Raw genomic sequence first — 25216 nt, 5'->3', positions numbered from 1 at the left:
TTACAGAATTGTCTGTAGTGGGTTTGTCCATGTTGCTCATAAAATAAGATAAATGTGTAGCAACAATACATTACTTTATGTTCTCCCCGTCACTGTTTTGACCAATGAGTACCTCCTTCACACACATCTGCACAGAATCTCAACTGAAACTGGAATTTAGGACCGTTGCTCTAGATGCTCTGCAAAGAGGCAATGTAGTGAATGATCATGTATTCTGAACACCTTTTGACCCACAGACAGACACAGTACGTAAGTTGTACTGCCTTCAGCCTCCACTCCAAAGCTCTCAAGCCTGTTATAAACACCTGGAGGCGACTCACTACGAGGTGTGCCCCTTAGAAGAGTAATTTGCAGTGAAATTAAATGCAGATACACACATCCTGGACATAGCTGACACTCTTGGGGAATGCTAGATGTGAAATATAAAGAGGAACAAAATCGCTGCCATGAATTACCCTATCATACAGTGTGAGACTGGTCAGGAAATAGGGCCCGGCACAAAAATAAAAATGCCCCCGTTAGTGAATTAGTTAGCTAGAAAAGTGCCCTGTTTTTCCAAATTAGAGCAGTTTTAACTTGTAAAGACATGCTGTTTATGTTTTTTTGTAAGGTATGGGAGACTGCATTAATTTGATTTTGCTGCAGGCAATGTTTGTTTTAATATCATAAAAATCAACAGTACAAATTCGATCACCTGACCATAAAGCAGGCCAACAAACAGCTCAAAAAACGGCCTGCATACTAACCTGACAGATTAGACCAACACGCACTGCCTGATTGCCCTATAGGCCAGTCCAACAGAGCTACTGCGTTATACATTTTTTGTGCAGATACTGGATCATTGTTTTTGCAGGTAAAGTAAAGGACATGACTATAGGGTCTGAAAGGGGCCTGTTTGAATGTCCGTTTTAATTTAGCACCAGGTAAAGACTCAAGGGACCCAGCACACTTAAAACCCTAGTCCAGCCACTTTTACATTCTGAGTGTGCCCCTTTGCGTGCACCACTTGTCTAGCTTCTGTACTCACACCTATCTGCTCCCCCTCTCACTTTATTGTCCTACCCCTTTCATTCACCTCTGTGCTCCTTTTCCCTCCTCCTGAGTGAGTTGAGTGATTTTCATTGTGAGGCGCTGTCATCCTATCTTTTGGTTCTGCGACCTGCAGGTTATCCTGCTTTTCATTCAAACAGGGGTAGGGCGCACTTCACACGTAAGGGCTCTTTAAGTACCTGTCTAATCACTGCTATCCTCATGCAGATGCAGCCATTAGGCCAAGAGACAGGGACCAGTTGGCGGACATTGATCAAAGTAGAAAAAAATGTAAACTCTTAGGGGGCCCCCTGAGCCTCCAAACTCTGGAGTTTTTGAAAGTGTGAGGCCCCATGGCTGTGAGCCAGCCCTGGGCAGCTGCCCATGCCTAGCTCCGATCCTGCTTTACGGTCCCATTTTTAGGTCTCGCCTAGCTATTGCCTAAGCGATGCTCTGCGAGATATTTGTAGGGGTTTTTGAAAATGCTCCCAAAGGCTGCAGGCGGATCCGGTACAGTGCATGTGCGCCGGGCGTGCGCACCATTTGTCAGCCTGCGTGATCACTTTCTCGGCCGCTTTGATGTTCTCATTGAGCCGCGTGGCCACTGAGAACATCAAAGGGGCCGGGAAAGTGATTACCATTTGCCATACTTCCTGCCACCAGGCACAGGCCTGTTGTCTCATCTCCTAGGAAGTACGTTCACTCTCATCAAAAAGCTCATTACTCTCCCTGGAGAATAGCAGAATTAAATTAGTCTCATGACTCTCAGACAGGGGAAAATACATTTTTAAGAATTGAGCTTCGCAGTATATTCAACAAAAATCTATTTTCACTAATAAATGAGACTTTTGATACCTATCCTAACAAATGACTTTTGGGACATGTTTCTAGCCTGATTATCCATAAGCAGACTTTTACTGTAGAGAAAGCCACGTTAGCCCACAGAGTGAAACACACTGTTGAATCCAGTTGCTGAAGCGATATACGAGACTAAATATTAAGCCTATTCAACCTTTGCACATTATACACCAGTGCTTTGTTAGAGTCAAGGCACTAATTGGGAGTGACTTGATTGATGCCCATAGTAGGTTTTCACACATGCCAAACACTGTTTCTTATGACCTGGAGTTGTTGCAGCATTCCATACAGAAGTTAAATTAAAGAGAATCGTGTATTGATTGCGAGTGCTTTTTGGGTGTAGTGTGGATGCAGCCACGAAGGGAGACAAACAAGCTACAGACTTGTCTCAAGTATCACTGAAGCCCATAAATGACCTAACTCGAATTGTGCCAAAAAACACAGCAACGCAAACACATTCATCAGATCATTGTAAATAAATTGTTTACGAACTATAACTCTCTCATCCTAATGGCTATTGGTCCGTTCAGACTAGTTTTGGAAATAATAATTCATAATTTTAAAGACTGCCCAATGTAAAGAAATGTTGCATAAAGTAGAAGTGTTCTGAAGATGACTCGATGAATGTTATACACCATAAGTTTAAAAAGTTCACTCGTTTGGGCCTTTAAAGTCTCAAAATTATTTTTAACACCTTTTTATATGAGAAATGTATTTTTTTTTAAATGATATCACTTTTACTTTACCAACATATTTGCAGCCTAACAGTAGCATGTGGTATATATAATTTTAAAAAATCCGTTTTGATTCAAGAACAATTGAGCCTGTATCTTGGAACTCTAATTGAGCCCTTACAAGATGAAGATCGGTAATGACTCTCTCTATTAGTGAATTGCTGTAGGCCAAAATATAAGTGACAACCCATGAAAAAGTACCTAATTGGGGTTAGCTAATCTGTTACCATGTTTACGGGTCAATGCAGGTTCATTGGGAGGCTGAATAGCAGCCTATTTGTGATCAGTCAAAAATGGAAGTACATCTAGTCTCATAACAGAAAATGTGTAATGAGACTGCGCATACATTGAAATTCCTTGCACAGTGCAATGAAAGACAAAAATAATTTGTTATGAGTTAAATACGTTTTTTATAGGATCTGCATATTTTATATTGTTATTGTGCCTAAAATCTATGTATTTTAATACTATTGGAATTCATGACCTACGAATGTGTTAAAATCTCAAAATTCTTAGATGATAATGGGACTTAGTGTGCTGAACAATGTTACCTCATTGCATATTATGCTGCATAGTTTGCCATTCAGAAAAAATCACACTTTGATGCATTTTATTCAGTTCTGTTGCATGTTTGGCCCTCTACTCCTGCCTAATTCCCTAGGCCAACTTTCTGCCTAGACGTTGTGGTTCTTTCCCTATGTGGTTTTATCGGATGCTCGATTCTGGAAACGTCTCCCAAACAGCTCTCTATCTTTGCATCCGCTCTCATCCATTACTGTCCTTGAAAAATTGAATGTTCGAATTAGTCAAGAATTGTTATTTCCGGTTGGAATTGCCTTGAGCTGTTTTGCCATTTCAGGAGGTTCCCCATTGATTGATCCTTGTTTGGGCTCTGGTCATATCTTATTTTGATCATGCCAATGTAGCCCGAAATTAATAAGCTTCACCAGCTTCAGAAGGTACAGAACCGATGAGAGAATAGGAGCATTGTCTCAAAGAAAAAAGACCAAACGTTTAGTCAATAACACAGTCTGCCAGTGAAACAGTGACCGCAGACCACACACACAACCACACACACACACACACACACACACAACCAAACAAACACAACCACACACACACACACACAGCCAAACACACACAACCAAACACACACAGCCAAACACACACAAACATACACAACCATACACACAACCACCCGCACAATCACACACACACAACCACACACGCACAACCACACACGCACAACCACACACGCACAACCACACACAACCACAAAAACACCCACACACATCCACACCCACACACACCCACACCCACACACACCCACACACACCCAAACACACAACCAAACACACAACCACACACACACAACCACACACACACAACCACACACAACCACACACACACAACCACAATAACAAAAACTACCACAACCACACACGCACAACCACACAAACACACAACCACACACTCCCACACACAACCACCCACACACACATATTCACATAACCACACACATATACAACCACATACACACATACAACCAGACACAACCACACACACAGCCACACACACAGCCACACACACAGCCACACACACAGCCACACATACAACCACACACACACACACATAACCACACACACACACAACCACACACACACACACACACACAACCACACACACACACACACAACCACACAAACAACCACAACCACATACACAACCACACTGTCAGTGCACACTTTCAACAGACCCCATCAGTCGTCAGTGCATGCTTTCACCGGGCACAAACACCACCAGCCATCACTGCGCGCTTTCACTGGGCACAAACACCACCAGCCGTCCGTGCACGCTTCCACCAGGCATACTCCACCAGACGTCAGTTCACGCTTCCACCAGGCACACACACACACCACCAGCCATCAGTGCACGCTTCTACCAGGCACACACCACCAGACGTCAGTGCACGCTTTCGCCAGGCACACGCACACCACCAGCCGTCAGTGCACGCTTTCACCAGGCACACACCACCAGCCGCACACACACACACGCACACCACCAACCGTACACACACAAACCACCAACCGTGCACACACAAACCACCAACCGTACACACACAAACCACCAACCGTACACACACAAACCCCCAACCGTACACACACAAACCCCCAACCGTACACACACAAACCACCAACGGTACACACACAAACCACCAACGGTACACACACACAAACCACCAACGGTACACACACACACACACCACCCGTCAGTGCACGCTTTCACCATGCACACACCACCAGCCGTCAGTGCATGCTTCCGCCAGGCACACACACCTCCAGCCGGCAGTGCACACTTCGACCAGGCACGCACACCACCTGCCATCAGTGCACAATTTCTACAGGCACACACACTACCAGCCATCAGTGCACACATCAATTGTTAACGCATCCACAATTAACTATTGTAGCAATCGCAGTATGGTGCACTTTAATTTTAAACATATTCATCTAAAGCACAGCATGCCACCATTGCTACAAAAATAAATACTAATTTTTTTGGCCTACAGTTTTTAGACTTTTGTTGCAATTGGTGTTGCAATATTTAGCAATGCCAATAGCTCAAACTTTTTTTTTAATATATATTTTTATTGCATTTTCAGAACAGGAAAAACAAAAACATAATAAGCATGTCACATCCGAATAGCCATCACCTCCTACCCTCCCTCCACCCTCCTCCCCTCCCTCCCCTCCTCCCCTCCCTCCACCCTCCTCCCACTCGGACCCCACTGAACAAGTCAATACAGTTATATTAAAAATCTCACCCTGCAGCTCAAGGAATTGCTGCCCTCGAGTCTCTCGTATGCCAATAGCTCAAACTTAATTAATGCCAGTATTTGAAATAATGCTTCCCTGTTATATTCTTTATTTTGTTCGTGTAGTGTAGTGTTTCCCTTCAAATTAAATGTATAAAAAGGCCGAGAGAAAGAGAACTAGAAGTTGTGTGTGAATACATTGTTTTAATGGCAGCTTGGTTGCGTGAACAATCATGTCCCTGTCTCCATGGAACGCTGAAGTAGACTACATTGACAGTCCTGTGGCTCCCTCTGCAGGAAGTCTCGCGTTCCGCAAGCAGTTTTTCATCATTCCTAGTGATTTGAAGACCATAATTGATCAATGTGTTTGCTTTAAGATTTGACGACCATTACGAGTGGAACAAGGTCACCTCGTGCATCCACAACATCTTGAGTGGGCAGCGGTGGATAGAACATTACGGGGAAATAATCATCAAGAACGCAAACAACGACTGCTGCCACTGCAAGGTGACGTTTTCAAAGGTGAGGCGCACGGGCGTGGCTACCCATAGTGAGGCAGGTGCAAGGGAACTGAAGGGCCAACTGCACATTATAGCTGTTTTTACTAATAAAGTAGAAAATGGGGCCCATTTTCCTTTCTTGCATTAGGACCTATAGTCCTGACTGGAAGCTGCATATGGAAAAGGTTTTACTCCCTCCCATAGCTGCCAGGTTTTCCAAATCCATTCGTGATGTGCTTCTTCAGTCCAGTCGTTTTTTTTTTCCATTTGAATTCTGGGATTCGTAGTTCTGTTTTATAATCGAATAAACCAGACTATAAGTCCCTGAATTCAAATTAAAAACGGAACTGGAGCAGCACATCACGCATGAACCATGGGAAACCTGGCAGGGCTGCTCAGACAACTGCAGGGCAGGTGGGATATAAGAGATGTATAGTGGCTGAGGACGGTGCAAGGTATTTGAAGCTTTCGGGCCATTGGCATTGATTTAATTCTCACGTTCTTGTCCCTGATCGTAGTAATGTCGTTTTTAAATAAAGTACCTAGTTTGTTAAACATCAAATGCCCCTGGTATAATCTGTCCAGTAATCTTACATAGGCGGTTCTTTTTTTAAAAAATTTTTTATCTGACGCTTCGAAGGCAAAAGGGAAAGTTGATCTGTCTGCATTGAACTGATTGTGTCTGTAATGTTCAGGGCTTCTGAAGCTGTTTTCGGAAGAAGGGCCTCCTCTCTGCAACTGTTCAGCTGCACTGTGCTATATTTCCCTCTCACGATGTCTTCTTGATCTGTGTGAAGCACTTCATTGCCCTTGTTCCTGGCGTTACCCTGTGCGAATGCGAAAACAAATATATAACAGCACCAATAAATATCTGGAATTGGAGTCCAACTGAATGTGACAACACAGATTGTATTTACAGATGTGTAATGCTGCATGAAACATACTGCAATGCCTAGGGTGCCAATGGCAACCCTGGCAATTTTGAAAAAAAGTTGTAGTTCTGGAGGGAAGATTAAGAGTAAAGGTCTTGAGGAGTTGGGGGGTTGTTTTCGAGGTCATCACTGACGGAGCGGGCATGGGGGGGGGGGGAGGCATACTAGGGAGGGTGATGGGCTTTGTGCCAGGCACTCCCCGCGCACAGATTACTACCCTCCCTAAAACACAAAAAGGCTTCCGACTCCGCCACCACAAACACGCTGGAAACATATCATGATTCAGAAAAGGGGGTGGTGATGAACAGTGTGTCTGAATTAAGCAGACCACTCTTACCCAGTCCAAAGATCAGGGCTAGATCCATCACCGTTTTTTTAGCTCACTGCACCATCCCAGCTCAGAACTTGGCTATATGCAAATTAGTCTGACCCTGGCCCAGTGCATCATGGGAACAGGGCAGACCAAACTACCAAGCCAATTCTTATACTGGGAAGGAAACAAGCTACCGGGGACCGGTTTCTGGCTTTTCAGCCGTCTTCGGCCCGGCTTGCTTGAATCCTGATGGTGCAATGAGCTAGGGACTCACATCTGAGTATACCCTTCCACGCTTATGGTGGACAAAAATGATTCAGAAAAGGGGGTGGTGATGAACAGTGTGTCTGAATTAAGCAGACCACTCTTACCCAGTCCAAAGATCAGGGCTAGATCCATCACTGTTTTTTAGCTCACTGCACCATCCCAGCTCAGAACTTGGCTATATGCAAATTAGTCTGACCCTGGCCCAGTGCATCATGGGAACAGGGCAGACCAAACTACCAAGCCAATTCTTATACTGGGAAGGAAACAAGCTACCGGGGACCGGTTTCTGGCATTTCAGTCGTCTTCGGCCCGGCTTGCTTGAATCCTGATGGTGCAATGAGCTAGGGACTCACATCTGAGTATACCCTTCCACGCTTATGGTGGACAAACCACCCCCTTTTCTGAATCGTTTTTGGCCACTATAGGTGTGGCAGGGTATACTCAGACATGAGTCCCTTTCTCACTGCTCCATCAGGATTCAAGCAAGCCGGGCCGAAGACGGCTGAAATGCCAGAAACCGATCCCCGGTAGCTTGTCTCCTTTCTGGTGAAGAATTGGCTTGGTAGTTTAGTCTGCCCTGTTCCCATGATGCACTGGGCCAGGGACAGACTGATTTGCATATAGCCAGGTTCTGAGCTGGGATGGGGCAGTGAGATAAATAACGGTGATGGATCAAGCCCTGATCTTTGGACTGGGTAAGAGTGGTCTGCTTAATTCAGACACTCTGTTCATCACCACCCCCTTTTCTGGATCGTTTTTGGCCACTATAGGTGTGGCAGGGTATACTCAGACATGAGTCCCTTTCTCACTGCTCCATCAGGATTCAAGCAAGCCGGGCCGAAGACGGCTGAAATGCCATAAACCGGTCCCCGGTAGCTTGTCTCCTTTCTGGTGAAGAATTGGCTTGGTAGTTTAGTCTGCCCTGTTCCCATGATGCACTGGGCCAGGGACAGACTGATTTGCATATAGCCAGGTTCTGAGCTGGGATGGGGCAGTGAGATAAATAACGGTGATGGATCAAGCCCTGATCTTTGGACTGGGTAAGAGTGGTCTGCTTAATTCAGACACTCTGTTCATCACCACCCCCTTTTCTGAATCGGAAACATATCATGTGCAGGGGTTTCATCTCACCATGTGCTTTTCGTGTGAGGTTTCAGCTGACCTTGTGCTTTTCGTTTGACAGCAGGACTTCACCAGGTGACCCTGTGAAGAGTATCAATTGTGTACGTCTATAATGTGTCTGTGCTAACCTTTCAGTGACAGGCGTGTGTGGTCTCCACTGCCAGTACAATGAAAACGAAGCGACTTTTTCAAAAGTATGCAAACCCCTCCCAGGTGAGCAAGTACCCTCGAGCACCCCGACCAACACATGCACCCCACTTTCCCTTGTGCCGCAGCTTTAGTTTACATATTGCCACACTGAGCGCGTAGTGTATTTCAAACCAGTTCATTTCGTTCTCGCCTCCTTGCTTGGAGTTCAAGTGGAGTCCTTAAACATTAACAGCACAGCCCTTGTGGCCGCGCCCTGAGCGATGCCCCTTCTGGTCTAGCACTTCTCTTGCGGCCTCTAGGCGACGCCTTGCCTCTGCTAACCCGTGGCCTGCTCTCTGTGCCCCATCTGTAAGGCTTCCAAGGACACAGGTTTGCGCGGCTCCCCGGCCTTTGGCTGTCGCACTCCATCTGCTGTGTATCTGTTTTGTCTCCGCCTCGACTGTGCCCTTCCGCTGCCTGTGGCTGTGACGCCCGCATTACAGGTGTGGATGGGTGGGTCAACGGCGAAGACTCATATTCCGGGCTAGGGTGACCAACCGTCCGTAAATTTCACGGACCGTCCGTCATTTTAGTATGATGTCCGCAAGGAGCCATACAGACATCATACTAAAATCGAAATGGGAAATCTCAGTAAGGAATGCTGTTTCCCATGCGAGAGGCCCCGTGAGTTAAAAATATTTCACTCGGGCCTCCTGCTCTTATCTTTTAAACTGAAGAGGCTCCCTGCAGAGGCCCCGGGCCTCCCTCGTGCAGACTGTGGAGCGGCCCATTGGGGCCCAAGGGTGGAGCGGGGGGGAGGAAAAGCACCGACCAGAGACTCAAGATTAGGTGTGATAAAGGCCGCTTTATTGGAAGCAGGTGCACCTTAAACAATGAAACCCTTGGCCTGCGCCATACAAAACTATACCTCACTAAGTATGCAATTTCCTGACAAAGCCCCCCACCCCCTCCCCTAACTGGTTCCCCCAATCCACAAACAGTAAACAATTAGCATAAACGTCAATTTGCCTCTCCACCTGGCTAAATCCTTTATTAAGCTTGACCTACCCCCCGCTAATCCAACAACCGATCTCCTATACTTCCCCCATATATTAGGAAGAACCGCCCAAGGCAAAATTCACCCCACACCTGCTCCAGCGACACAACCAACCCCACAACCATTGAGCAAACTAGATGCACCGGCCCCCAAGAAAACTCCTTCCAAAAAACCACTGCACACCACAAAAACCCCTCCTAAGCCCTGAAGAAAGCAATCACCCCTACCCCTGCCCCCCAGGCCCCGTACTTGAAAAACCCCAATCAACTTGATCGAAACCCAGGGAGGGAGGGTGGGAAAAACAATTACCTTCGCCACCCCCGCCCGGCAGCTGTGTCATCAGGCACCTCTTTCTAAAATGGTGGCCTGTGATCAAGATGTCCGGGCTTTTACTTGGACCAGCCCAAACCCAGCCCAACCAGCCCAAAACCAGCCCACCCCAGCCCAAGGCTACCAAGTAGCCCAAAAACCAGCCCACGTACGGTGCTGGCTCTACCCCCCCTCCCCCGGCCCCAAATATCCCCGGGGTGGCAGGCCTCCCGCTGGTCGGCCGCCCCCCCCCCCCCCCAAATCCCCATTGGGGCCCAAGGGGGGAGCGGGGGGGAGGAAAAGCACCGACCAGAGACTCAAGATTAGGTGTGATAAAGGCCGCTTTATTGGAAGCAGGTGCACCTTAAACAATGAAACCCTTGGCCTGCGCCGTACAAAACTATACCTCACTAAGTATGCAATTTCCTGACAAAGCCCCCCACCCCCTCCCCTAACTGGTTCCCCCAATCCACAAACAGTAAACAATTAGCATAAACGTCAATTTGCCTCTCCACCTGGCTAAATCCTTTATTAAGCTTGACCTGCCCCCCGCTAATCCAACAACCGATCTCCTATACTTCCCCCATATATTAGGAAGAACCGCCACTCAAAAGGCGTGCTAACGGCTTTCGACCCCCCCCCTAGGACTCCAGCCCTTCCAGCCGTCTGCGCCCCCACCCCTCCAGTGTCTCCCTCACGAGTAGCAGATAACTCCATTCCTTACCCCAGGTGAAAACCCCATCCCCCTGCCAATCCACTGCCCCGTGCCACAGCTCCGGATGCTACCTCCTCTCAACCCTCTATCGTCCCCGAACCTTCACTTCCTTGAAACTTCCCTACGTGTCCAATCAATGGCCGCTGGCCTCTCACCCCCCTACTACCCCCCGGGAACCAACTCTGCCACTTGACCTGACACCCCGCCTACCCGCGCCGTATCTCTACCAGCTCCCTCCTCACTTCTTGACCCAACGCTAACCCTTTTCACTGTACCAAGCCCACGTCAGGCACCCTCTCCCCTGCTCCCCTGCACACACAGCCTGCCCTACGCATGCCAGCTCCTGCCCCTTGTCCTTGCCGCTGACCATGAGACCTGTCGTCCGACTCCGACCACTGATTCCGCTGCTTGACCCAGTCCCCCTTTTTTGCCTGCTTTACAACTGAGTGTGCCCCAACATACTCTCCAGCGCCGCTGCAGTTGGCCCCTCCCCTGCACCTGAAAAGACACACATGTGAGAGGCGAGAAATGTCCATCATATCGAACGTTCACTTCCCGCCCCCGCAGCCTGCAGCTGCCCCCTAACAGTCCGACCTCCAGGGCCCGGCTTTCTTCAACCTTGATGCGCGCCCCCGTTGCTGCCCCCACTCCGATACAATGACTCCGTAACACCTTCGGGTCCTCACCCATACACCATAGGGCGTGCCGCAGGACCCCTAACGCCTGTGCCGCATACGTCCCCCCGCCAATGGCGAATCCATCCGCTACTTCACCCGAACCGCGAGACCCTCTCCTGCGGAAGCCGCCCAGCCCCATGCCCCCACAGCACCCGACCGCCGCAATACTTCCCGCGTCCGCTCATATGCGCACCCCGGAAATGCCCCCGAACGCCTGTACCCAGCCAATCCCCCCTTTCTACCCCCCACAACAACGTACCCGAGGATGCGGCCGCGTCAAACCGGACAGCGTCAGACCCAAACGACGACGTTGCCATCCCCTTGGCCTACGGCAGGCGTGCTTCCCTGTCCACGGAGTCGAGCTCTATACCAGGAATGATCGCCTCTAACTGTGACCGTGCGTCTTCGCTGGCGCCCGGGGCACCCCCAGGTAAGCCACAATGCCCGGAAAACCGTCCAGCTCCGCTGGCAGTCCGTCGAAATTTGGCCGTCCCACCAGCGAGCGTCAACAAGATAGTGCGTCACCGCCCAGAGCCTGTCCGCCAGGAAAAACCCACTGCAAAATCCATCTAATGGCGCACCCAGCGAACCAACCTTTGAACATCCCGTGTGCCGTGCTGTCACCCCCACATGCCAACCTTGCCTCCCCCTCGTCTTCTGGCAGGCGTGCTTCCATGGCCCGGAGTCGAGCTCTATCCAACCAAGGACAACATCGTACTGGGACCGTACATCTTCTCTGGCGCCAGGGGCGCCCCCCCAGGCAAGCCACGAGGCCCATCACTGACCAGCCACCGCCGGCAGTGTGCTGAACCCGGCCGTCCCACCAGCAAGAAGTCCTCCAGAGCGTGCGTCTGTCCCAGAGTCTGTCCGCCAGGAACGCCCACTGCAACACGGAATCTAAACGCCCAAACGCTCCCGCGAAATAACCCCCCCCCCATGCTATTGGCCCCCACAAGTGCCCCCCCGTCAAACCGGGTCCCCACCGAACGGTGATCCCCCGGACACCTCCAAACCACCAGGACGCCAACCGAACTCCGCACTTTGCCCAAGAGCCTTCACCCACCGCCGCTGGGCTCCTCCGCCCCATGTCCCTGCTTGTATACCCCACCCTTGAGGGTGCCGCCGCTAAAGTCACCGACCGACCGACCCCCCCCCCGACCCCGCACGCTGCTGGGACAACCTAGACTAACCAGGCTCCTTCCTGTGCCCAACCCCGTAGGAGAACCCTCAAGCCCGCCGCGCGGCACCAACCCGAAAGGGGGGGGGACTCCATCCCCGCCCCGACCTCCTCCTTACACCTGCCCCGCGCTGGCCTGTGATCGCATTGCCGGCTCCACTCCTCCACCCTCACCGGCGACGGCCTAAGCCCCGAACCTTGACCCCCACTCCCCTCTCCCCACACCCCTTCCAATCGCGCCATTTCCCGGCGCCCCACCAAGCTCCCCGGTATCCGCACCAACTGACAGCCGAGGATTACTCAAACCACTCCCCTACTTCGCCACCATCCTTACCTGGCGTCCAGGCCGGCGTCCACTAGATCCCGCCGCCTAACCAGCGGAGGTGGGGGGGGAGGGGGAGCCGTCTCTCTCGGCGCTCCTTGCCATGGGCATACCTGCAACACACTACCAACACTGTTACTTTGCACCCCCCCTTTCCCCTCTCCCCCTCCGAATCCTCCACATACTTCAATTGCCCCCTGGCCTCCTCAGACTCCTCCACCAGTTCCAATGGCCCATGGCCTCCTGCCCAGCACTGGGCCCCTCCTTCCACCTGTCGCTTGTGACAAACCGTTTGCCACCTTACGCCGTTTGTTTGCTCAGGTTCTTGCCCGAGGGCCACCATTGCCCACGTAACACTTGTTCTTGTGCCTGAGTGTCTGCCACATACAGCAGACTCCTCCACCAGTTCCAATGGCCCATGGCCTCCTGCCCAGCACTGGGCCCCCTTTCCACCTTTGGCTTGTCACCAACAGTTTGCCACCTTCTTATTATGTTTGCCTATGTACTTGCACGAGTGCCACCATTGCCCCTATAACCTTGTTCCTGTGCCTGCGTGACTGCCACCCAATGTCACCTTATACCTCTACTGGTACTTTGTACGTTTTGTAACCTGCTACCTTATACCTCTACTGGTACTTTGTACGTTTTGTAACCTGCTCACATATCACTTTTTTCCTGTGATGCACCCATTGCTACCCCATGTATATTGGTTGCTCACTGCTGGCCCCCTTGACCCCATTGCCACCTTATGCCTCTACTGGTCTTTGTACGTTTTGTAACCTGCACACATATCACTTTTTCCCCGTGATGCACCGATTGCCACCTCATGTATTTTGGTTGCTCACTGCTGGCCCCCTTTGACCCATGTAACCCACGTTTTCTTACGTAACTGGTTCATTTGTACCCGTTACCTCGGTACCATTGCCTGTCCTATTGTGAGTGCCCTGACACCTTCGGGTAACGTCTGCGCTATATAAAATCCCCTAAATCAATAGCTAACTCGTCCGTTCCGGCTCCGTCCTACTCCCCCCTGTCTCTTGCTGACATCACCACACCAAATCCCCCCGATCCAAACCCTCTCCACTCTCACCTCCTCCTCCCCTCCCGAAACGTCCCCCACTGAAGCAATCCAGGATGGACTAGCATGAATCTACGACCTGACACACCCATCCCTGCCGCCAGCGCATAACCCTGGGGCTTAAAAGGTACACTACACCATCTACCCACCCTAGTCCCACACATGCCAAGCCTGCTCGACCCCAACTGCGCCCTTTTGGTGGGCTCCACCGCCTATTCCCAGCATGACCTCAACAACCCTGGCATCATGCCCCACTATTACCTCCTGGCCGACCCCCTGGGCTAGAAAATTCCTTAACTCTCCCACTATTTAATTGCCGACCCAGTGGGCCTGCGTGCCTCGTGATCGGGACTCTAGGTAACATGCCCACCCACTGGTCCAGTGTAACACCCCGTATAAACCCCCTACCTCTGTCCGTGTCAAAACTCTCACGGGCCACCCTGCCTCGTACCACTCACTCTTGCTTATCTCTACCAGCACAACACTTTTGGGAACCCGCACACATGCCACTCTCTTGTATTTTGTTTGCCCAAGCCTGTCCCTTCAGCCTCATGCACTGTAACCTTGCTAAATCAATTCATTCCCTGGTACTGCCCTGTACCCGGTATGTCCTTCTTATCAATTGCATAAATAATTAAAGAATAATTTGCACTGTGAAACAGCTCATGCCTGCCTCCCCAACCCCCGGCGGCTGTCCTGACCCTTCGGGGTGGGAGTGGCGGGGCGCGTCCATGACTGGTCCCTCGTGGGAGCACGACCGCCCATACCAGGCAGAGCCGGCCCATCCTCTCGGTCGAGTGGAGCCGCATGCTGCTCTCCCGAGCGCCTACCTCTGCGTCCCTGCCCTGATCAAGAGGTGTGGTCCAGCACGCCGGAGAACAACCCCCCCTGCTCCCGCCCCCGCAAGCCCCTCAACCTCCTGCCGACCCCCCCGCTCGCCGTGCCTTCAACCCCCAACCCCCCCCCCAGCCAGGCCCCCCGGCCCCCCCACTCGCCCCGCGCCCCTCCGCACAACCCTGCCCCCCGTCGCACACTCGCAGGACCCTCCCCCACCATCCCCCCACCCCCAGGCTCTCACTCCTGCCCCCCCGCCCGCAGGGACGGAGCCTCGCGATGTCCTCACCACACACACCTCCCCCTCGGGGGCACCCACCCACCCCACTCACCCCCCCGTCCCCCCCTGTGTAAGCCCGACCAAGTGTCTCACAGGACATGCCGCCCCATGCCCCCCGTCACGCATCCTGAAGCCGACCCGTCACCAGGGCACCGGTTCTTACCGCGCATCTCGCCCTCCTGTCGCACGCATTGTACCGGCTATGGAGTGTATGACCCACGGCGCGGCCACCCAGCTGACGCAAACCCCCACGCCATGACCTCCCAGAAACGTAACCACGGCCGATCCCCCACAGTGTCTCCACTATTCCTCCACCGCCGACCTGCCCCACCGCGTCTCCCAGCAAGGGGTCGGGAGGGCCACCCGAACGACCGGCGCCCCCGGAGGCGCCCCATTCACAAAGACTCTGGAATGATGCAGGACACCCCGAGCATTAAACCCCGTTTTCCTGCACCAAAGGCAGCCGCGGTATATGATGTGCCCCCTCCAGTAACACCCCGGCCACCAACATCACCACCCAGCCCCCCCCCACGCACCCACCGCCTCAAACCCCGGACCTCTCATTCGCCCCCGCATACATGAATCCGCCGCACCACCGGCACCACCAGCACCGCCCGAGCGTAACAAACGCGCTCATTGCGCCCCCCACAATGACCATACTAGCGGGACAATCGCGCTCATTGCGCCTTCCACAAACCAGAAAATACATCCCCGCCGAATGTCACCACTACACAAACGCACGCGTCCTCCATAAATGCCCCCTCATCATGCAGTCTCCGTACGCCCTCAAACCCATTACCAAAAAATACCTCCGCTACAAAAACAATTACCTTCGCCACCCCCGCCCGGCAGCTGTGTCACCAGGCACCTCTTTCTAAAATAGTGGCCTGTGATCAAGATGTCCGGGCTTTTACTTGGACCAGCCCAAACCCAGCCCAACCAGCCCAAAACCAGCCCACCCCAGCCCAAGGCTACCAAGTAGCCCAAAAACCAGCCCACGTACGGTGCTGGCTCTACCCCCCCCCCCCCCGGCCCCAAATATCCCCGGGGGTGGCAGGCCTCCCGCTGGTCGGCCGCCCCCCCCCAATCCCCATTGTCAGTCTGAGACTGCAGCTGATTGTCATTCTATAAGTGCTAATGGGCCCAATTGTAGTGACAGCATGTGGGGTGCCTTCTCCTGCATTGGACTAGAGCATAGCATTCTGCTTTTGTCTTGGCGCCATGCTGGAGAAAATAAAAATAAAATAACTAACACCGTTTTGACTGTACACAGATTTCACCATACAAATAAAAAATACTACTTATTAATGTTTATTGTTACTAGCACCAATCTTGATTGCAGAAAGGGCCCGATGTCGCTTTGCAAAGTTGCGCGCATACTGAAAAACTGTGAAATGCACAATTGGATCAACCTTATATAAACTTATTTTGACTTGTATTTATTTTGGTTGTTTATTTACTTATATATTATTGTGCCACCTCCTCTGATATGTCTGTAAAACTTATGTTTCGTCCCAAATTTTTGTCCTGAATTTTGACCTTCTGTCCTGAATTTTTGTCTTGAATTTTGACCCTTTGTCCTGAATTTTTACGCTGACCGTCCTGAATTTGCACCCTGCCAGTTGGTAACCCTAATCCCGGGGTGGGGGGGGGGGCGGAGGGGAGGGGGACACCTACTCCCTTAAATCCTGCTGCGCACCAAGGGGTCCCCCCGCCTATTGGCCACTTTTAACAACACTGCCCAGTCGGTGCCAAGCGATTTCCTGGGCTTAGCTGTTGCCCGCTCGTCGTCCCGCCCACCAGTAGGGGTTTGTCGTGGGCCCCTTACCGGTCTGGCTTTGCCTCACAGGCCCGCGTGCTGTCTGCCTCCACTCCGTCATTATATCCGTGATCTGAGGGTATTGCATCAACGTCGTCACCAGCTACTAAAGCGTTTGTACCAAATAGTACATCAGTTGTAAAACTTGTGTGGGGTTTTATCCACAATTTTTAACCTGTATCTCTTCGAATGGGGCTAAGGAAATATATCCATTTGTTTGCTTTATTTTTAGGCAAAATATTGGAATCCCAATGTTCATGACATTGAAGGTGCTGTCTTCGACAGGAATGGGAAAACGGTGCATCGTTTGTTTGGGAAGTGGCACGAGAGCGTATCCTACGGCACCCCATCATCAACAGACTGTATCTGGAGAGCACGTGAGTCTGACCTCTGCATGACCATTCAAACAGCCCATTCTTTCTCACCAGGACAGAACATTCTGGAAACAGTTGGCACTTGTCAACTTTTTATTTTGTGATGGATGTACTGATTGATTCTATAATTCGATGTATTTTTAAAATTCTAACTTCCTTTCTTTTGTTGTCTATTTTATATGCTTATGTTTGTAAGAGGATTCGTATGATCTTCGACAAAACATGTCCTAATTTGATGATGGGATTCCACTACCACATGATTAATTGTGTGTATAAAACAAACAATTTTTTTTAACAGATTGTGTGCTCTCTGTCCGGTATCAGCCAACAGACATCTCACAATAATTCACCCAGTCCTGGGATAGGTTCACAGCATTCCGGTTATCCCTGGCACCCTTTAATTTAACCTACAGTTTCAATGCAACAACCTAGATTCCATGTGAGGCCAATGGAGCCTGCCTGCTCTGTGCGTTTTAGCGAAAGGAAGTGAATTCAAACATATTTTGATAGAGCTTGTTCGTTGAAACATACTGTGGCTTATATATGTTTGGTCAATTTACATTCTTTCAATATTTAATTTCAAATTGGGGCAATGTACGAGCAAATCTGCTGGCAATAGATACGCTAGTAGTCCCACTCCATCTCTATAATATCTTGGGGAACATTGTTGGCGTACATCCTCGGCACAGGAGTCGCCACCAGACTAGTATTCATAGTAAAATATTATGTTTAGTTATTACTGTGATTGTTTTTCAAAAGAAAGAAATTCACCCATACCGGTTTTTAACCAAATATTTCTTCCAAACGCCCTGACATTGGTCCAGTCATCTTGGTAATGTTAATGTTTGAGGGATGTACAGTAAGAAAACGAATAAGGGTCTATAGGTACATAGGAAAATGGATTACTGCAGAGATCTGTGTGCAACCTTGTCATTATAGATCTGAACTAGAGTGAGGTCAACATTGCTGTATGAGGCTGAAATATTACCTAACACCAATTGTCATTGTGCTTAATGGTCTCATGGTATAGGCCCCGACATAAGGGTTGTGTCCCTCATTGTGGTTTTATATTTTCAATTGACTGTGTTTTCAGTTTTGGGTCTTGACTTTTTTTTACTGTTGAGTATAGCTGTGATTCAGCTGGTGCAGCAATAGCATCCAGAATGAATTAGTGACATAATTAATGAATGGCTACTGATAGTATATTCTCTTTTGGTACCACACAAGATAGTGGTGCTTTGCTTTATACATAGCATCAGTGTTAGGAGAACTAGCATTTATCCAAAGTTGGCTTCAGTATACATAGCCAGGTTGGTCACTGATTCAGGCGCAAGGCCATCCTTCTAGAGCCTGTTTATTACTGTTGAAAAGACTGCCGCTCTGCTGGACTGCTGCCTGCTGTTCTCTTGCCTGGGTGAGAAGGGCTGAACCTGCATCTCTTGAACCCAGAACCAAGAGTGACTCAGAGGGCTAGTTGGCTGGCCTCCTTATCTGAAGCCTTAGACTCGAGCAGGCTTCCAACAACCTTGCACCTGCCCCTGGACTCTACCATCTGTGAGTCTATCCTGCCAAGTGGTGCCACTCCAGTCCTGGAACCTTGGAAATGGACTTAAGATGCTCTGCCTGCCTCTGTGGATCTAGCTGAACTGATGCATCTCCTCTGCTGCGTGACGCAAACCCGAGCAGAACCGATACATCTCTGCTGCTGCACGGATTGGACCTGTCGCGAAGGCTCGCATCACTGCCACAGCCCTATCGGTTCTACCACTGCGCGATACATTCTCCGCGCAGGCCCTCGCATCCCTCGCCAACTGCAGTCTTGACGACGATGCCGGACTCCACATCTAATCCTCACAGATCTTTGTAACCGACGCATCGCCCTGACAATGAGCCACATCCTTGACTCCAGACTTTGCATCCCAAGTCCGTCGACAGAATCCTCGACTACAATGCAGGCCCTCGCAACTCTGAACCAACGCATTGCTTCGGCTGCACAACGCATTTTTGATGCTTATCCTCGCAACGCCCCGCAAACTAGAATTATAGTAACGTTTGCTCACAGGGCCTAACAGGGTCCATGCAGCAGGTCTGCGTTCAATTGCGGTCAGCCTGAACTTCTGATAGTGACCTGATCCAGCTCGACCAGATATCCAAAGTTGACGGTCTGTGCTTTTTGGTGCTATTTTCACGAAAAACTTTACAACTGAATTTCTCCAGTACTACATATTGGATTGTTTAAAGAAAGTTCTATTCTAACTTGGTGTGGGATCCTTTTTGTGTGGTGTTTTCACTTTATTACGTTTTGAAGTGTTTCACAAATACTTTATAAATTGCCTCTAAGTTAAGCCTGACTGCTCTGTGCCAAGCTATCAGAAGGGTTGAGCACAGGTTAATTTAGGGTTGGCTTGTGCCTCACCCAGGCAAGGATTGTGATTGCTGCTTGAGCAGGACTCATCCCCCAGTCAACCAACAACCCCATACGCATGTTATCGCCCCAGAAAGATGCATTGGTGATTTGGGCATGGTTCTGGTTGAAGCTGTAGTGCTCAACCTAGTCAGCTATTTCACATGCTATTCTGAAGTCCTAACTCCGTTTTATAAAAGTGGATGCTAGCTCTCCGTTTATAGGGGCCAAAGACAAAAGCTTCTGTTGAATAATGGAATATCATTTTCAAGTCCACTTTTTGGAAGGTCTGAACGTTTTATAAAACGTACAGGGCTTGTTCTCTAATAGAGTACTAGGACTGGTGCAAACTGATCTAATTCAATAAACAGAAATTTAGAAAGGGGAGAACATTGTTTTTGAGAGTAAATGGCGAGGGCTCCTGTCCACAGCAAGAGATTGTGAGCTGTGCACCCTTCAATTTTAAGGTAGATTCTCAGAATCTACTTGAAGGGGCAAGTTGAAAAAACAGAAGTGAAGAAAACTGAGCTATACATTTTGATAAGACAGACCATGTGAAGTGGAAGCTAAGCCACGACAACCAGTGAAAATGTACGCTTTTTCTGTTTCGTTTTTAAGTTGTAATGCCCTTGAACCAAGTTTGCTCTATATATCACTTTAAACAAGTATCACATTACGCAAGGGCATAGTCTTGTTTTTTACGACTCGGAGGGGGGGGGGGGGGGGTTGATACTAGGTGATTTTCCTAGAATCACAGGATGTTGAGCCAAAGCTGGGATTCGAACCTGATACCCCAGTTCCAAGCAGTCAGCTCTGGCCCTTAGGCCACATCTCTTCCCCTCATCTCGTAAGCTGTTCCGTGGAGCATCAAAAAGTATTGGAACATTTCCTTGGAGTTCCTTCAGGACCTCTCGATTTTTTGATCATTTATGTGACAGCTGTGCTGTAAAGTTCATCATTTGGTAGTGCTTAAAAAAAAAAAAATCTTGTGGTAAACCACCCCACCTGAACCTGTTTAGTAGCTTCACGAGTGGTTATTGCTTCCAAGCGAGCACTAAATGTAGTGGTACGCATCAGTGGCAGGAGTGGGCCACAACCTCTTTAGAAAATCCTTGGGCAACTAAATTTATGTTTTTTTAACAAGTTAAAGTAGTAGAATAGTTAACTCCTGTTATAGCATTTGAAAAGTTTAACGTGAAAACCTTGGGGAGAGAAGAGAGGAGACCATGAAGAGGAAGGGAGCCTCATTTGATTTTCTGAGCAAAGTCTAGCCCTGAGTTAGGGTACCACTTCTTGGGGGCGACCATGTTTGTCACAACAGGATTGTGGCTTGTCATCGAGGCAAGCCCCTGGCCAGACTCCCACCTTTTAGTCACTTCGCCCAGTCTGTGTTGGAGCGGCCTCCAAACGCAGTTAAAAGTAAAGACATAAAGAGGGGTTCTTGTTTGGATGCGGTGCTGTGGCACAGTATAAACACGAAAAGCATCATGACCTCCCTTATTTCAGAATGGTATCCATGGTAGTAGATGTGTGCTTCGACAGCGTCGGTGTCTCTATTGACTTTGACTTTATGGTGCAACGTGCCAGTTCTCTGTAGCTCTACACAATCCTTCCGACACAGATGTTAGTGTTAATGTTGTAAAGTGCATTTCATAAATATCTAGGTGAATTTAAAACTGTTTCAGGAGGCCAGTTGTAGTCTTAGCATGTTTAACACCCTACCTGTAGGCATAACAAATGGGAGATTTTGTTCTAGCCCTCCAAACATTCTTTCAAGACATTCTTTCAAAGCAAACGTCATAGTGCAGTGGCCATTGAAACATTCACGAGGTATCTTTTACAGTCTGCATACATAACTGCGACAGGAAAGAGACCCTCATATTCTGTCTGTGTGGGGAGGTATTCGCCTTCATTTCTCATCTACTGCCGTGGGGATTATTTTGCATCTTCTGCGGTCCCAGAGCGCCCTCTGCTGCAATAGATAATACATATGCTAACTGTGATCACTGAACTTGGGAAGTGTTCGCTTATCCTCGTGGACCAGTGCTTGCGGCATCAGCGGAGTAGACTTTGCAGGTCAGATTGTTTGTGCTTGTGGTGGACAGAGGTGTTAAAAGATGAAGTGTGCAGACACAGATGTCAGATGAGATGGAGAGACGTTAACTTGGAGATAGTGGGCTCTACAAAAACACAAGGCTCGCTGCGTCAGCTTTCTGCAGAAGTTCCGCCAAGTGGTAGAAGTTACATTTTTACAAAGTCTTTTTAATTAATTCTCTCTGTAAGCGAATTCGTTGTTCATCCTTATGCAGAATGGATGCTCGTATTCTCTCCTTTGGCTCCATTTGACTTCTCGAGTCGGAATCTCAGTGACAACCTTTGAACTCTCAGTGGTGTTCAGCCCATGCTCCACTCTACCTTAGATACTATTACAGCTTTTTAAAAACTGGGCACCACTGACTTACGCCTTCGCACTCCTTTCACTCTTGTACCACTTCCAACCAGGGCTTTAAGTGGGATGAAAAAACTGGGGGGTCTCTCAAAGGGGCGTGGCCAGTGTAATTAGGGGCGTGGCTTCAAAACACTTATGCAAAAAATCTGTTTAGCATAGTGTGCCGCCCGACTTGTATTTTGCTGTTTTTGTCATTGCATCCAGATATGTGATACAACAAGTAACACCATACTTACAACAAGTCTGGGCTATTTGCTTTGTCAATGGTTATAAGTTGCATAAGATAAATAAGCTGCAATTATGGCTTGTTACATATAATATTGAAAAAGCTTCCAATTAAAGCCCTGGTGACCCTACCACAATGTTGCTGCTCTTTCAAAAAGAGACGGGAAATCCATTAAAAAAATGACTCTTTAAAGGATTTCCCTTCCCCCAAATCGCTCACGTGGCATGACGTCATGCCGTAACTTCTCCGCTAGTGAGAAGTGAGGGCAGGCAACATCGATGTGCTTGCTGTCTCGTAACGGGTCTCTATCGGGCTGTTTTGCGCCCTGGCACTTTTTTCCAGACTGCAGTGACCGCAAACTACTGTCACTGCAGTCCGGGAAAAAAAACGGACCACCTGTGCCAGTGCTCAAAACAGAGCCCGATAGAGACCCGTTTCGAGGTCCCCTTTAAAAAACTGCCGGTGCTCAGACCCCTGGAGACCCGGCCCACTTAAAGCCCTGCTTCCAACGCATTGTTTTTGCACGAGGGTGTCCGAATGAAAGTGGTGCATGGAGTGGGCGTCTGTGAGCATCGGGCGGACATCCCCAGGTTAGATCATTCTGTAAAGTCTTCAGGAATAACATCTGGGGCATTGAACTGTTGATCGTAAACCAACTTTTGTGTCTCACTTTTCTTTTAGATCCAATGCCGAAGGATTTTGAGCAGTATTACGGGTTTACAAGGTATGCTCTGGAGCTGAATGAAATGGACCCACAGATCAAGCACTTGCTGCCGCCGACAGATACACGATTCAGACCAGACCAAAGGTAAAGTGATATATTGAACTCCTCCAACCCCTTCGTGGAACATTTAAGGCCCAAGTGTTATTAAAGTACAGAGCGTTTCTAAAAACCTATGAACATTAATGTTGATATATTTGTATGGCAGTCTGCCGTTTTAGAAGCATTACAATTATTATATGCATAAGGCCATGTGGAAAAATGCCCCCGCAATGATCTGTTCCTTAGCCACTCCTTACTATCCTCAAAGATCATTGCGTTCAAGCACGGCCTTTTTGGCACCAACAAGCAAAATCAAACGGGCCAGGTGGGGCGGACGCTCCTTCTCCTTGAATGCGGCTGTGACTTGGAACTCTTTACCTTCCACGCTCCGGAATGAGTCCAATCTTTTAAAATTTCGAAAAACCCTTAAAACTTTTCTTTTTCCAAATAAATCAGCAGTCTCCCAGAAGTAAGCAACTACAGCGCTACGAGGCCTTCGGGTAGTAATGCGCTCTACAAAACCCACTTTCATTTCATTATCGTTACATTAAGAACAGATTAAAACACAGATTTGTTTTCAGTATTCTTTATATGTTCACTCTGACCATATATATTACACATTCATTATCAGACAGTCAAACTTTTAGATGAACTTGTATTTTAAACATTACTTGAATACATCTGCATATAATGGTCAATAAACGTGATATGCTGACGTTTTTCTTTAAATTGTGGTTTACATGAGGAGTATCTTTTAATCATGTGTTCCTTGCCCCAGTCTCAGTTTTATGAATTTGTAGATCTCTCTGGGGCAACATAGCATCTTTTTTGCAGTTATGACAAATATTTTACACCCTCACACCCCATACCAGACTGTCAGCACTGTAGAACACCATGGCCTTCATTTCGAGTGTGGTTACTCAGTCAGGAAAATTGAGTGTTTTTCTCTGTTGCCATGACGTAGTAAAAGCACCCCCGCGGATATCTCCTACAATGGCAGACCCTGTGAATGCATTGAAAATGTGCTGTACGACTCGGCCAGCGTGACGGAGCGGCACTACACACTTTCAGTTTCTTTTCCCTGAAGCCAGATTTTCATTTTTAAAGTTACAAAAAAGCAGTGACCCCCTCACTATGGAGGTTTTCTATCATGGCGTGGAGGTCATTAAAATGTATTGCTTTCATTTACTGCTATCCAAAATGTACAGTGTATCTGTCGAGTGTAACCAAATATTTCTTATAAATACAATTCAATTTAAAATAAGTTATTTTAAGCACAAGTTTAATTTTAAAGTGTTTTCAGGGAACATACCGCAAAAACACAGAAATCAGGTTTTCAGGGTATTGAGATGCTTTATATAAATTGCACCATTTATATATGCCCACATATAAGTAATTCTTGTATACACGGCTGCCAACAAGGGGAAAATTAAAGTGAGTTGTGAACAAGTGACATATTGTGCTCAGTGACACAGCCGAGTGCGTAATATGTACAAGGTGATTAAATATATATACAAGTTTGGAAGAGGCCAGGGTAAACAGAAACACAATGACCCTGCTGCTCTATTCAATTTCAATATTTTTGCAAGCAAGGCCTTGAACTGGACCGGGAGGTATCGTATTGACTGTACTCACTTTAATTTTTACCTTGTTGGCAGCCGTGTATACAAAAATTCCTTATGTGGTTATATACAAATTATGGAGAGATGGAGAGATGCACACCTTTCTTCCTGTAGTTATCCAATGTTTACTTGTAATTTCATTTAAACTTTGTCGGCGTGCTCGCTTTTAGTGCTCCGCCCATTCGCACTTGCAAATAAGAGAAAACATGAAGGAGACTCATTTACGGTCTCCATGGCTGCACAACCTATTATAATTAATGTAATGAATGAAATTCGTACTCATTGTATTATTTATTCCTTAATTTTCACCATTTCCATTTTATCCTTTCTTTGCTCTGCTTTCTTTTCAATTCATTACATCCATTGTTCTTGGCTCTTTGACTTGTAAAAATCACAGGAGAATTGTTGTTT

General features: G+C 48.5%; 1 protein-coding gene across 1 annotated transcript in view; it reads left to right on the top strand.

The window, feature by feature from the left end:
• The window catches only part of OSBPL3 (oxysterol binding protein like 3), a 909495-nt gene that overhangs the window by 813282 nt on the left and 70997 nt on the right, over positions 1 to 25216 (top strand). Inside the window, exons 20-22 of the mRNA XM_086941688.1 lie at positions 5814 to 5958; positions 17200 to 17344; positions 23102 to 23228. Coding sequence (XP_086797814.1) covers positions 5814 to 5958; positions 17200 to 17344; positions 23102 to 23228 — 417 coding nt within the window. The remainder of the gene's footprint in view (positions 1 to 5813; positions 5959 to 17199; positions 17345 to 23101; positions 23229 to 25216) is intronic.

The sequence above is a fragment of the Lissotriton vulgaris genome, chromosome 10 (genome assembly GCF_964263255.1).
Source record: "Lissotriton vulgaris chromosome 10, aLisVul1.2, whole genome shotgun sequence".
Taxonomy (NCBI): Eukaryota; Metazoa; Chordata; class Amphibia; order Caudata; family Salamandridae; genus Lissotriton; species Lissotriton vulgaris.
Note: the sequence above shows the minus strand (reverse complement) of the source record. Positions and strands in the feature narration are given on the sequence as shown.